The 15180-nt window shown below is 38.1% G+C and overlaps 1 protein-coding gene across 1 annotated transcript in view; it reads right to left on the bottom strand.

Annotated features, from left to right (window-relative positions):
- Positions 1-332: 332 nt before the first annotated feature.
- Positions 333-15180, bottom strand: part of SENP7 (SUMO specific peptidase 7) — a 39427-nt gene continuing 24579 nt past the window's right edge. Inside the window, exons 14-23 of the mRNA XM_061454426.1 lie at positions 14450-14583; positions 13129-13245; positions 12053-12172; positions 9749-9841; positions 8619-8830; positions 8137-8189; positions 7786-7823; positions 7498-7566; positions 5976-6126; positions 333-2506 (exon numbers count right to left, since the gene is read on the bottom strand). Of these exons, the coding sequence (XP_061310410.1) occupies positions 2369-2506; positions 5976-6126; positions 7498-7566; positions 7786-7823; positions 8137-8189; positions 8619-8830; positions 9749-9841; positions 12053-12172; positions 13129-13245; positions 14450-14583 (1125 nt within the window). The 3' untranslated portion in view covers positions 333-2368. The remainder of the gene's footprint in view (positions 2507-5975; positions 6127-7497; positions 7567-7785; positions 7824-8136; positions 8190-8618; positions 8831-9748; positions 9842-12052; positions 12173-13128; positions 13246-14449; positions 14584-15180) is intronic.

Here is a 15180-nt window from a genome sequence, read left to right on the forward strand (position 1 = left end):
AGAAGTGGGTAATAGTCAGTGGGACTTACTAGACCAGGAAGCCTCTCAGCAACATCCCTGATCTTAGCCTCTGGTGGGCAACACACCTCTCTTGAGCCTGGGTCTGGCCAACAGATGAGTGCCTCTGATAAAAGGCACTCACTTTGATAGAAATTTGGGTTGAGACACATACTGTACACATACCGTACACATACCTTAAAAGCAGTAAAATGGCCTGTCTTCTGCTTAGCTCACTGGCTATTTATGGCAGCTGGGAGAAGAATGATAAGAATCACATTCAACTTCTGGATATAATTTTAATATCAAATGTATTGGCATTTTCATAGCACATATCTAACAAATCTACAAAGGCAATCCTTTAATGTATAAAACCAATTTAGAAAAGTTTATACACGGATTTTGCTTTTACATACCTAAAACCAAGTCAATCTAAAAAAGAACAAATTATGATAAAAACTAACTTTACCATGAGAAAAAGACCAAACTATTTTTCAAAAGGAAACACCGTAAATATTTATAACTAAAAAGGTATAGAGAAAGGGCAAACATTTCCACATTTTATTCTTCATCTGTCTTACAATAAATACACCAATTATCCCTGTAAGTAATGCTGATGTAGTGATTTAGGTGCTGAAACCCACAAAAATTCTGGGTTGAGAGGGACAGATGGTGTGGGAATAGTGACAAAGTACAGAATTAAAGTAGAAACAAAACCAAAAAATATACAGTAGTTGCACTAGGCTGCTCACAGCTATACAGAAGGTAACTGCTCAGCAAATTATTTTGTTTTAAAATCGTCTCTCTTCTCCAGAAAGAATGCTTCCTGGTTTGAGAAACAATGGTGGTGGGTTTTCTGGATGACTGTACAGAACCTGAAGTAATAACTGGATTTTCCAAATGCTAGGTTTCAGATTTATATTGAGGGAAAGTGCCCTGAGAATTCCGCAATGCTGTAAAAATGTTCACATCTTTGGATTGCCCTCAATTTTTATTTTAACCCTCTAGCCTAATTTCAGCTTTAAGGGTTTTGGTTTTGTAGATATGTTTATGACACAGGTGGCTTTGGAATTATCTGATACATGCTCCTCATGACGGATGTGATAATACTTAAGTTTACTTACAATGGGGTGTTCCCCAGTGAGAAAGCATCGTGTTAAAACAGTAACCTTCTATCATGTAGTAACTACAGAAAAAAAGCGTGCACATCAAAATGTTATTAAAGTTTAACATGATGGCTGTTTGAGGAAAAAACTTCATAAATACATATTAGACAATGATAAACTTGTGCTACTTTATCAAATCAAGTCTGAGTTCAAACACTCAAATATTCAGACATCTTTACTCAACTCTCCTGAGGAAAGTATAAATCCTGATGTCTTATGTGCAAATTATGTATCTTAAAGACATATTATGTAGAATAGAATGACCTTTTTGAATTAATTTGCCTTACTTTCCAGTAAAACACCTCAAACTTTTAAGGTTGTTGAGTTACAACCTTCTTATCTGTCTAATGCAAGTGATGCAATAAGATTCATAAAAATAACTCCCCAAATCAAGGTGAATAGGATTAAAAATGTACTGCATACATGTATTGCATTTGACAGCAAGATCTCTTCTAAAAACTGCTAAGAAAAAAAATAAGATCTTTTTCATAAATCCACTCTAGACTTTGAAAGATTCTAACAGTCATTCTCAAGCAAATGTTTTCCACTCATGAAAATGACTTTTCATGGTGAAAAGGCTAGGGAGAAGAAAAAATAAAAATAAAAAAAAAAAAATTAAAACTCATCAACCTCAAATCCTGACACATACAGACTACTTCTGAGAACAGAAACAAAAACAAAAAATACATCTCTGAAGAGAGTCAATATTAGATCCTTAAATAAAACCAATACATCATATTCACTATATCTGCATGGGATCCAAAATCAAAAGAGATAGAATATAGGGTCAAAATCCTGTCTTTAAGCCTGACTATAATATAATCATCCATGTTCATACAGAATTGTAAAAAGCAAGCTTCAAAAGATGAACATTTTTACCTCCTTGTGGTGCATACGTGTATGCAGCTTTCATATTCCAAGTAAAGATTCAATTAGCAATCCATATGTACTAGCTTAACTTACGTATTTACGCTTTTATCTACAACCTTCCCCCCCCCCCGCAATTCATTCTATGGCCACACTACCCAAATGAAAAAAAAAAAAAATTAAATAAGTACACACTGAACAAACAAAACACTTCTTCTGGTTCTTTTGTTTTGTTTTTTAACTTGCAAGGCAGAAAGAGACCAAATGCTGCTAAGTAGAGTTCCAGCTGCTTTATACAGCAACTGGAACATGGCAACAGGCATGGCTTATTTGATTTATTAGCTGCTGCTGCCACTATGCTGTTGAAAGTGCAGTTGCAAGATCAAGTCCCGAATTTCTTCTCTTTTGCTTCTGATGAGCTGACGAGGAAACCACTTCTCCAGATGCAGTGGCTCTTCAAAGTTAACTATGGGATTCTGGTAACAAAAAAGGAATATTTAAAACATGAATTTCCTAAAGCAACCTTTTGAAGAAAATTTCAAACCCTTCCATTACTGCTGAGACCATGGAGGCATAAACAAATTTTCATGAGACAGTGACAGACTTCAAAGTCAAATTCCAGTTCCTCCATGGTAATGACATATATACACACCCTTACCACAAGCTACTCATGGTAAACACCAAATAAGTTATCACCACTTCTCTTAAAGATACATCAGTATCTTTATAAGCTCATATTCAAGGCAGGTTGCATGAATTCTGATAAAGTTAGACATGATTAGGTATCTAACAAGGGACAGACGCACTTTGGTCACAACACACACATATACAATTGCACTATAGAATCATAGGTTAGGGTTGGAAAGGACCTTAAGATCATCTACTTCCAACCCCCCTGCCATGGGCAGGGACACTTCACACTATACCATCTCACCCAAGGCTTCGTTCAACCTGGCCCTGAATGCTGCCAGGGATGGAGCATTAACAACCACTCTGGGCAACCCATTCCAGCGCCTCACCACCCTAACAGGAAAGAATTTCCTTCTTATATCCAACCTAAACTTCCCCTGTGTAAGTTTTAACCCATTACCCCTTGTCCTATCACTACAGTCCCTAATGAAGAGTGCCTTCCCAGCATCCCTATAGCCCCCCTTCAGATACTGGAAGGCTGCTATGAGGTCTCCATGCAGCCTTCTCTTCTCCAGGCTGAACAGACACAAATTTCTCAGCCTGTCTTCATACAGGAGGTGCTCCAGTCCCCTGATCATCCTCGTGGCCCTCCCCTGGACTTGTTCCAACATTTCCATGTCCTTTTTATGTTGAGGACACCAGAACTGCAAACTATACTCCAAGTGAGGTCTCACAAGAGCAGAGTAGAGTGGCAGGATCACCTCCTTCGACCTGCTGGTCACACTCCTTTTGATGCAGACCAGGACACAGTTGGCTTTCTGGGCTGCGAATGCAGACTGCCGGCTCATATTCATTTCCTCATCAACCAGCACCCCCAAGTTCTTCTCCGCAGGGCTGCTCTGAATCTCTTCTCTGTTGAGGTCCCTCAGGATGGCTTCCCTTCCCTCCAGTATATCAACCGAACCACACAGCTTGGTGTCATTGGCAAACTTGCTGAGGGCGCACTCAATCCCACTGTCCATGTCACTGACAAAGATGCTGAACAAGACCGGTCCCAACACCGATCCCTGAGGGACACCACTTGTTACTGGTCTCCAGCTGGACATTGAGCCATTGACCACAACTCTTTGCATGTGGCCATCCAGCCAGTTCTTTATCTACCGAGTGGTCCATCCATCCAATTGATGTCTCTCCAATTTAGAGACAAGGATGTCATGTGGGACAGAGTCTTGTGGGACTTGCACAAGTCCAGGTAGATGACATCAACTGCTCTGCCTCTGTCCATCAGTTCCGTAGCCCCATCATAGAAGGCCACCAAATTGGTCAGGCAGGATTTCCCCTTCGTGAAGCCATGCTGGCTGTCACCAAGCAACTGGTTGTTTTTCATGTACCTTAGCATGACTTCCAGGAGAATCTGCTCCAAGATTTTGCCAGGCACAGAGGTGAGACTGAATGGTCTGTAGTTCCCTGGGTCATGCATTTTCCCCTTCTTGAAAATGGGGGTTATATTTCCCTTTTTCCAGTCATCGGGAACTTCACCTGACTGCCATGATTTTTCAAATATGATGGCCAGCAGCTTAGCAACTTCATTCGCCAGCTCCTTCCGGACCCGCAGATGGATTTCATCAGGTCCCATGGACTTGTGCACATTCAAGTTTTTAAGACGGTCTCAAACCAGATGCTCACCTACAGTGGGCCCAAGGTCTTCATTCTCACAGTCCCTGCGTCTACCTTCCAAGACTTGGGTGGTGTGGTCAGAGCATTCGCCAGTGAAGACTGAGGCAAAGAAGTCATTAGGAACCTCAGCCTTCTCCAAATCCAGGGTAGCCAGTTCTCTCTATAGCTTCTGGAGGAGGCCTACACTGTCCCCAGTCTTTTTTTTATTTGCTACGTACCTATAGAATCCCTTCCTGTTATCCTTAACATCCCTAGCCAAGTTTAATTCTAACTGGGCCTTAGCTTTCCTAACCTGGTCCCTAGCTTCCCAGACAACATCCCTGTACTCTACCCAGGCTGCCTGTCCTTGCTTCCACCTTTAAGGGAAGGACCAAGCATACAGCAGATAAATATGCTGAGGTTTTGTTGCCTTAGGCATGTGGTTTTCTGTCATGACCTGGTCTGTCTGATTAGAGACAACAAAGAAGTAAGAACACTGCTAGCAGTTTTAGCAGGACATAAAGAAGGGGAGAATTTGGTTGTTAAAAGTCCCCTACTGGGACCAGGGTCCTTGAACGTGAGGCTGCTTCTAAGCTGCCTGTAAAAGGCGCCATACACTTGTTCTTCCTGATCAGGTGGCCTGCAGTAGACCCCCACTACTTTGTCACCCATATTAATTTGTTCTTTAAGGAGCTCTCAATTGGTCCCTCATTCAACCCTAGGCAGAGCTTCACGCATTCCAGCTGCTCTCTCGTACTAAGGGCAACTCTACCTCCTCATCCTCCCAGCCTGTCTTCCCTAAAAAGCCTGTATCCACCCATCACAGCACTACAGTCATGTCAGCTATCCCACCATGTCCTGTGATCTCAACAAGATGACAGCCCTCCAATTCGTCACATTTATTTCCCATGCTGTGTGCAGTAGTGTACAAGCACTTTGGAATGGCAATTTGTTCTACTATGGAAGAAAAATCTGTCCACTGCCCAAGGCCCTACACAGCTTTCCATACTAAGGACTCTCAGACAGACCACGGACCACATGTATAAGCATCAAACCGGCAGAGCTATTCAAAGGACAGAGAAAGAGGACAATGCACTGATCGTAGGGAGGAGGAGTTGGGGACACCCTAAAAACAAATGCCTGAAGTCCAGCATCTGCAGTCTTTTAAAGGTATATGCAGAACAGGAAAGAGTGCTCTGTGGATTCCCTTTGAAGGATTCCACCCCGCCTCTCTCTGCAGAATTTGCTGCCGCAGAGCCACTCAATGCACAAGCTGACCACAGTTTTAGAGGCTGCAAGACCAGATGCACAGAAAAGATGCCTTTTTAACACCTATAGACCAGAAATTGGTAAACTAAATAGACCCCAAATACATCCAAATAGTTAGGGATATTGAGTGTGTCAATATAAAAGCAACATTAAACTACAAGGTCAGAAATGTCTGCCAACAAACTCAGATAAAAAACTGTTTTCCACTTAGAAGACCCCTGCCACTATGGGTTTTATTGAAGAACGGGGTTTATTTCCTCTTCCTCAAATGGCTTTAACACTTTTGAGGCTGACCATCACAGGCTTTTGTATCTGGCTATTTCCCTCAGAAATAGTTTTTTTGGGTTTAAGTTCATTTTGAGCAAAAGGGAAGATAGTTTCTATTTGTACCTCAAAGAAGCTTTCCACATATTGCAGCAAATAGACCCCACAATCACTGCTGTTATCTTGTTTAGGCACTCTGGGATACAGGTCAATCATTGTTGATTTACTGAATTCTCGATGCATTTTTCGTTTAGCTTCCCATTCCACTTCAAGGTACCTACAGAAGATTTTGAAGATGGGATTGAAAGGGTCTAATTTTCAAGGGCAACAAACTTTTCCGCTGACTTTAGTCAGAGTTGCAAAGGCTCAGAGCTTATAAAAAAAATCAAACATAACATCTGACTTTAGGGAATAAAAAATACACACATTAAGTCAGAACTTGTGTTTGATTATTAAAAAGCCCGAAGTCCTTATAACAAAAATCAGCTCAAGGAAACAAGAGGTCACGAAACCCCTGCATCAGTGTCCTTAAACTGTTTCCAGAGTAAAACTGCAAACTGAAGGAATAAGAGGTCTGCTTCCCAAAATTCCCTGATCTCACAACTCCACAAATCACCCCTGTTTTCTGACTTTTCATAAGATCTCTCTGAACTCCAGTAAACTACCCTCTCTGGAATTTCAATGCCAGGAGCAGCTTAAAGCATGGAACACTAAGTTAATACATCCCACAGAGATTTAGAAAAGAAACAAAAAATAAATTAATTTTTAAAACTGCATTTTTTTTTCCCTCCCAAGACACATACAGTGGGGAGGCCTCTCTAGGGAAAAGTGGCTTCACAAATATTTCTGATTCTCACCTAACCATCACTTAGCATTTTGAATAATTTACTTTTACAAGGAGGAGGTACTATTTGGTTTACAGATTTTTGTTCCTTTCAGAAAAGTGAACACAACAAAAAACAAAAAGAAAAAACCTGTTTAGCTTCAAAAATTTAATATTAGCAACTTAAAAAAATGTTAGTCATTAGGAGTATGTAAAAGCAGTGAAACTTTGAAGACATTCTTCCAATACTTACATACTTATCACATAAAAGACTGAATATGTATTTTACTCTCACATTTCAAAACAAATACTACTATTCCAATATAACTATGCTGACACATCAAGCTTCTAGACAGCTTCAGCCTAGTTTCTACTTTTTTGTACATAGATAGGAGTGGATTTAACACTAATTCTGTAAACTCCATTAAAAAAAGAGATGACGATCAGCCCTTTGGAAAATTAATTTTCAAAGAATTTATTTTAAACAATCTGGTTTTCTACCCTTATAAACACCCTCTATTACTGAACCAAAGGGGATTTAAAAAAAAAAAAAGTGCCCCAAACTCCCTCTACTTCTTTTTTTTTTTTTTTTTTGCAGTTTCAGAAAGACTGTCCACTTTACAATTTTTGGCATTATATCTGTGCAGCAGAACAAAGACAGGCTTTTCACACAAGCTTCTGTATTACTATTACAATTTTCTTTGTTGTGACTATGGATTTTCCTTTAGCATCAGAAATATAAACCTTTATAGAAAAAAGTATTTTGAGCATAGAAGTATGACCAGCAGCATCTCTTGCTAATAAACAGAAAATGTAGTTACTTACTCTCTCAAAACCTGAACTGTTTTCTGCACAGAAGCAGCTTTCAAAGAGTCTAAGATGAGTATACAAGGCCTGGACACAACAAAAACAACAAACCAACAAATTGTAGTCTTTCATTACCAACAGAACTGAAGCAAATATTTTGTTTGAATACAACTTAACAAGAGCATCAATATCTGAACAAATGTGGAAAAAAAATTGGTAAGTTCCTACAGCTGTGGCTTTATGACACATATCTTACTCAAGAATTTAATATAATAATACAATTTTAGTGTGAATACAGATACATACCTTTTACAAATCTGTCTTTTGGAATTGTTTAGGGAGATCTGGGAGAAAATAAAAATAATATTAAAAAACCATCAGCAATTATAAACTCCAAGATGTCCATAGATTTAAAGGTAAAGCCAGAGAGGTTCCCATTTCAGAAAGAGAGAAACTAAAAAAATAATTTTTAAAAACACATGAAAGCATAGCGTATGCAACACAGTTAGACAAAGGAGGACTTTGAGCTAATTCAAAGTGCTTGCACATGCATGGCAGCTGGTGCAAGAAAGATGATGCAAAATCACTTAGTCAATTCTGAGAGCCTTTAGAAATAGAGCAATACCTGTTTTGTCTGTCAGTAGAAAAGATACTTACTTTAGAAATAGCCGAATGCAGGACTGAAGCAGAAGCAGCAATTTCCTTGCCACCTAGCTCAAGAGAACAAAATTAAAAAGTCTTAAGAAAATATTTTCTACCTGAAATATTTTCATTTTCAAATTTGAGATTATTAGTATTTGAAATACAACAGTGAAGTATAAACTATTTTTGCTTCACTTCTGAATGTTCAAATAGCAGAGTTACTGAGGGCTTGCCTTCCTGATAGAACTCTTGAAATCCAAGAACTTTCCACTTTTGATGGGATTTGAGCCACTGATTTTACATGTCCCTTCCAGTATTTTCCAGAGTTGCAGACAACAAGAATGAAGCACAGTCTTTGCTATGCATGGTAATACAAAAACAAATTACATCAATCTTGACATGAAAGATGCTTTTTTAGACATCTTATAACTCCTTCATGGATTAAGACAAGATTAGAACCATAAGAAAGTTATGTCAAGCCATGTAAGATTACCTACCTTCAGAGGATAAATTTTTGTTAACAACCATTTCTTCTTCATCTTTGCAGTTACCAGGAATGGCCAACATTGAACCAGTTCTAGTGTTGTCACTCTCTGACCAAAGTGGAGACTGTTGTGGCTGGTGACATAATAAACTCTGATGGGGACACTCCTCATACACAGCTTCTTCTAACCGAGGAAAACAGATAACTGCAATGTACCAATGAGACCTGCCCAGCAGTGGAGTGAGGGGGAAAAAAATCGTCAAAACAGTGTAACATCTGGTTCTGCAAAGGATATGAGAAGTTTTTATAATATTGAGAGCTCATGGACAACTGTTCTGTGACACATAACCACTGTTGCCATGTTTCTTCATGGCATCTCATACTTATCCTCTAATTCATTTTACTTTGTATTGTGGCATAACAGCAAAATTAAGTATCAATTCCTTAGAAGAAACCCCAAAACAACAAAACCATCACTGGAGGGGTGGGTTCCAGTTTTGAATATAACTGAAACCAGTTTTGAATATAACTGATCCCAGTTTTGAATATAACTGATCCCAGTTTTGAATATAACTGAAGGCAGGGCATGCTTCTAGCCTCATCTCTTTCTGCAGCTGTTTTGCACATGTAACTCTCAATGACTATTCAGTTTTACTGGAGTTGCCATCTGCAGGTCAGTTATTCAACCAGGCCAAGGTACAGACCTTGGAAGTAGTACTCCTAATCCATTAACACTGAGAGTTGCTGTAATTTCTTTACAGAAACATTACTTTAGTGCACAGGAATCATTATAATGACACACAAATGATATTTAAAAAAAAAAAAACACACGAGATCATTAGATTTTGAAGATCTCGAAGAACAGGTGTAGAATGAGTAATTTTTAAGTCTCTTCAAAAGTTAGATTTTCTGTTTAGTCACCTATTTACTGAAAACTGAATCACAGAACTATTCTATGATTCTATGATAAATGCAGTTTTCAGTAAAACAAAAAACAAAGATGCAAAGTTTACTGAAGGTGACTTCAAAAGTCTAATGAACTCGTGTTAATCTCCAGTGATCCAAACTTATGGGCATAAATCTATCACAACATTCAAATATTTAAATCTCTAAATATCAGGTGTGAAAAATGCACAGACTTACTCCTCATTCACAGGCACAAAGATATAATCTTTACTGAAGATGTTTATATGACGAGTCCACGTTCTTACTCTTCTGTGTCTTCTCTGTGCTGCTCTGCAGAAACCAAATGACAACTGTTGTTCAGATTTGTTCTTTTTTAGTTAAAGCAAAGCATGGGGATTAGTACTCCTACATCTTCCCCAATCCCTCAATAGGTTTTACACTTACTCTTGAAATTTTTCTGACAGAGAAAAAAACAAATCTGCACACCGTTAAGCCCACGTGACTAACAAGCCATTTGCGAACTGCCTTAAACTCTTCTGGAAAAAAAACCATCCATCCATAGAATTGAAAGAATTTCTTGCAGTTACTTAACCAGTAAGTATTATTTTCTCCACAAAATGCAAAAATCTCATCTAAACACCAGCCAGTATAAAACAGATCTATAGCAACTTACCAACATCCATTAATTAAAATTCACAGTACCACTTTGAAGGCCTATCTAAACAACCTTATCTTTTGAAGGAAAACACTAAATACAGTCATGCAACACAACTGCAGCAAAGCCAGGACTGGACCCCCTCCAGTCCTGAGCTTTAAGTGCTGGAGCACATTTCATTTCCAGTCCTACAGACATAATGCATGAGGACAGGTAACTAGGAGAATAATAAAAAATTAAGAAGAAACCCAAATGTATATTTTCAACTTTCTTAGGTTGCACAAGTTGAAATAGAAACAAACAGTTTATGAAACTTTGCTCCGGTATCATCTGAAAGCAAAAATCACTGTACTCAGGAGACATCCCTATTCCCATTCTGATTCCATCTTGATCAGCAATTAAGAAAGGTAACCTCAGCGCAGGGTGAACAGGAGAAAATGAGTAATGGAAAAGCAGTGGGACTCTGCATGGGCCAGCATTAAGTGAAGACTTGCCATAAAAGCTTCCTCTGCTACATGACTCTATAAGTACTGGGAATTGAAAGGGGAAAGCACCTATAGAAAGGGTTCTCATCTACTGCCTAAGCAGCATAAACAAAGGGAAGCAAAAGGTCTTTATGTTAAGCTGAAATTAATTTCATTTACAACAGTACAGAGCCCAATTTCCCCTATCCATTTATCAAAAAACTCCACAGAAACAAAAACCCAAACCACCTGTAATCACCAGATAAGTATCTAAGCCCAAACATAAAATCAGAACTTCCAAAGCTATCTCTTGATCTGGAGCAGCTATAGTCCTTGAAGTATGGGGAATTACGAGTGCCACTCCAGTTCCTTAAGAAGGTTATGCACAGCCCAGCCTTGCTAGAGGAATCAGATCAAGCCACAACAGCAGCCTTAACATGGATAGTTTTGTTTCCACTTCAGAACATTCAGGGTCAGAAGACAGGAAAACGATGGAAGACATTCTCTAAAGCACAGCTCCCTGAATTTTTGAGACATCTTTGAGAATATTACAGAAGTTGCATTCTTTTTGACCTTAATAGCTTTCACCTAGCAGTGACTGCAACACACACAACATGGCACACCTCTTTGGGCAGGTGGCCATCGAGTTTGTCAGTAGAATAAAAACCTGGGGAATAAAAGAAGATAAAAATGGATAAAAGAAGAAAAATCACTTCAGGGAGAAACAGGATGAGGGAAATAAAACAAAACAACCCACAACTCCGATAAAACGAATGATGAAAACAGAATGAAAGTTGCTGGCAGATCATCACTGTAAGTGAAGTGGCAGGGCAAGTTCCACTCTCAAACATCAGTACTGAGAAGAAATGGAGAGTGTTCTAGAGATTGTTTTTATAGAATCTTAGCTAGAAACACAAAGCGATACAGGGTTCTTGAGCTGTTAATGATACTTTTTCTGTGAAACTCTCCAATTCTATTGTTCACAAGTGTTAAAAACCAAATGTGCAAACATGGTGTGTAAAAAGTCTTATTAAAACTTCAGACAAGAATTTATTATCAATACGTATAATGAAATATGTGATAAATCTAAAAATAGTTTTAGAAGTGCAATATCTTGAAATTATGCATACCTTGCAAAACTGCATAGAATAAAAAGATCAAAATACATAAATTAATTGTCTGAAAGTTCAGATAAAGTTGGAGAAACGTGATAACATTTTCATTCCCATTCATTATGAATCACATGCACATTTAAATGAAAAACATCAATATGCTTAAAATGAGAGTTACAACATTTAATCACTAACCCCTTGAAGAACAATGATTGCTATTTAATGTGCTAACTAGAAGATCTGCAGATCTTCCAAGTGGCATCGACTGTCAGCTTATTTCTGCACATAACAGTGTCTAAAATGAACTTACGGAACTTTGAGATCCCCCTCAGAATTTTTTTCTGCCCTGGTCAGGCACTTATAGAAGAAACTGCTAAAAATGTGTGTGCGGTCAGCAAGATGTTTTGGCACCTTTTCCAACAACAGGTATCTACCAAACAAAAAAGAAGGAAATTATTAAATTCCTTTTCTAGAAAGTACCATTACTTTCTGATTTGAAAAAAAAACCACAACAACAACAAACCACCAAAACCCCCCCAAAAAACTAACAATACCCACCCACCCACCCCCCCCCAAAAAAAAAAAAAACAAAACAAAACAACACAAATATTTTAATGACTTATCACACTCAGGTTAATAATGCTTCTGAATTTATTTTTAGGGTTAGGTTTCTAGTCTTTGTTATCCTTTAGATAACAAGTTTTAACTGGCTTCTGATTGCTCACAGTTACAGCAGCCATACTGCATGCCAAGCAAAATGGAACTCTTGCAGATGGCCTTCAAAAGAGCCAGAATTCTGCTTAGGTTTAAGTCAGCACAAGGAAAATAAATCTCGGCTTCAGAGAATTGCGTTCCACCATGCTGGTTCTGGAAAACTTGCTTTCACAAACAACTTTAGGATGATGGCACAAAGCAGGTAGGCCAAGCACAGCTAACTCAAGAAGCTTCCACAATTAGCTGTAGTGCTTTCTGCAGGAGTTGTACTTCAGAATTCCTGAACTCTTGTCTGGAATAGGAAAGGATGCTTCATTTCATGTGAGCTTAGTAAATAAACTACTAGTACAGACTCTCTACTTTGTTCAGGTGCCTGCTTAAACCTGCTCAGCACTTTCTGTTCTGTGAGGTCACCAAGAGGCTTTTTTCCCCACACTATTCTGTCTGGATGATATCACAGCCCTTTAGAGGGACAAGAGGAATGAAACTGAAACAATTGAACCTGCTGAATCTGCTGAGAATACACAAATCTTTACAAGGAGTCCAACTTACAAATTCATCATGCTGTTACTTCAGAAATTATTGTATCATATTTAGAGACCAGCATTACAGTAGTTCAAGTCCAGATTAGGTCACATAAAGAAGGGTACAATTAAAGCTCTGATTACTTACTTAAGATAGAAATCAATAATGACATCATTGAGAAACTCTCCATATTCTAAGCACTCTAGGTCTTCTCTTGTGACTCCCAGTCCTCCTTTTGCAGGTGGGGGTGGATAAATAATTAAGCTAGAAAATACAAATCAAAATCAAGTTGTAAGAGTGACAAACATTATTTTTCACATGTAGAAGATTTTCTAGAAAACCTGTTAAAAATGGTGATTTTCAAAACTGTTGACTAACTCAAACATCCTTTACCATTTCTTATTCCAACAGTTGAGAGTTACAAATTAAACGTGCACCCCACTGCACACTGAAATTTTGAGAAAAGTTTTCGAAAAGGAGATTATTTTTTTACCTTCATCTTGGTTTTCTTTTTTTTTTTAATAGAAAGTAATTGACAAATGGCTATATAAAATGGAAATAAATTCTAGGGGAGATATTCTCAAATGGTATTAATGAACAGTGACTTTTTGTTCATTAAGAGTCCAATAGGACTCCCATGTTTCCAAGCAGGAAACTTGGGTTTACGCACCATATGTACTGTAAGTAGATTGAAACTGCCCAAGTTACCTCTACTACTAGTATTTAAAATATATTTTAAAAGCTGTGTATTAACAAACATATTACTTAAATGGAATGACAAAATGAGCAGTTTTGCTGTTGCAGAAACAAAAACAACTGCTATACTGTCAGTGACTGCAGAAGGCAAGAATTCTTAGGAGCAATTTATTCCAGTAATGTTTGCTGTACTAGAAGCACAAGGGCGAACAGACTAGTGCAGACAGAACTGAGGTACGTCAGTACTCTCCTAGTACCTCATTGCATTACACACCTCTGTGTTCTCAAAATTTTGTGTCTTTAGCTAACCAAGCTCCTGTACTAACTAGTAAATTGTATGACAAACTAGTTATAAATAGAGAGCCAGAAGAGTAAAAGAAAACATTGCTTATATTAAAAAAGAAAAAAAAGACTCAGCTGAAGTTTAAAGTTTTGCCGTGATACAGACTTAGATGGAAACTCACAGAAGCCATGAGGTCCCTACCCTCCCATTGATGCATCCATGATATGATGTAGTCACAGTTAAGGTATTCTGACTTCTGTGAGATTTTCTGTCATCCTGTAACACATCCATTTTGTCTGTTAACTATTAGGACGGAAACAGGAATAACTATATTCATACTCAGTGGTACTTTAGATTTCTAGAGCATCTTTAAGATAACACTTTCAAATAAACTACAGAATAGTAGTTGAAGCCAAGGATTTTATTCCAGCAATTTGTTTATTCAATCTGTTATATTTTCATCCTCTCATTTATATGAAATATACATACTTCTTAACTGCTCCAGTTTCTCTTACTTCTTTCCATTCTTCATTCAGTGCAGAGGACAGAGAGATAGAATAGCAACCACTATTCTGCTTATTTGCAAGGGCATAACTGGGCCTAGCCACTTTTGATTTTGATTCCTACCAGAAAAAAATCCAAACAATAATAATAGTAAAAATCATTATACAGCTTAATATGTAAAACAGAACACACAATAAACAAGCCTGAAGCCCACAGGAATACCCTGCATCTCTGAAGAGGAATCCTGCTGGAGAGCAGAAGTGTAAACATCATGATTTAGGCAAACATGCCACTAGTCATATAACTAAAAAAGTTATATCCCTTTTAAAAAGATGACAGTTCTTCCTCTGTTCATAACCTCTCTCTAAAACTGTTTAAGCATATTCAGCCAACTGATACAGAATTGGTTTTGGGGAAGAAAACTGGACCTGTTGGACCTGAACGGATGAAGAAAAGTATCAGACTGTCTTAACAGGAGCTGTGAATGTTTGGAAGGTTTAAAAATCTAGTTCTTAACCAATTTGCCTAAAGATGATACAGATTTAGGACATGCTAGCTTAATTTTTAAGTTCCCAGTTTCACAGACAGATTGATCTATTGTCTCTGTGCTTTTTTTCTGATGGGATCAAACATATGTAATTTCTGAAGTGACAAGGATGTAGGGTTGTGTTAAGACAGTGCTCCTCAGAGGGAGGTACCTTGCACAACTCCATCTT

This window comes from Pezoporus flaviventris, unplaced genomic scaffold, assembly GCF_033815535.1.
Source record: "Pezoporus flaviventris isolate CSIRO_AGI_PZ_B2104156 unplaced genomic scaffold, CSIRO_AGI_Pfla_v1 ptg000015l, whole genome shotgun sequence".
Taxonomy (NCBI): Eukaryota; Metazoa; Chordata; class Aves; order Psittaciformes; family Psittacidae; genus Pezoporus; species Pezoporus flaviventris.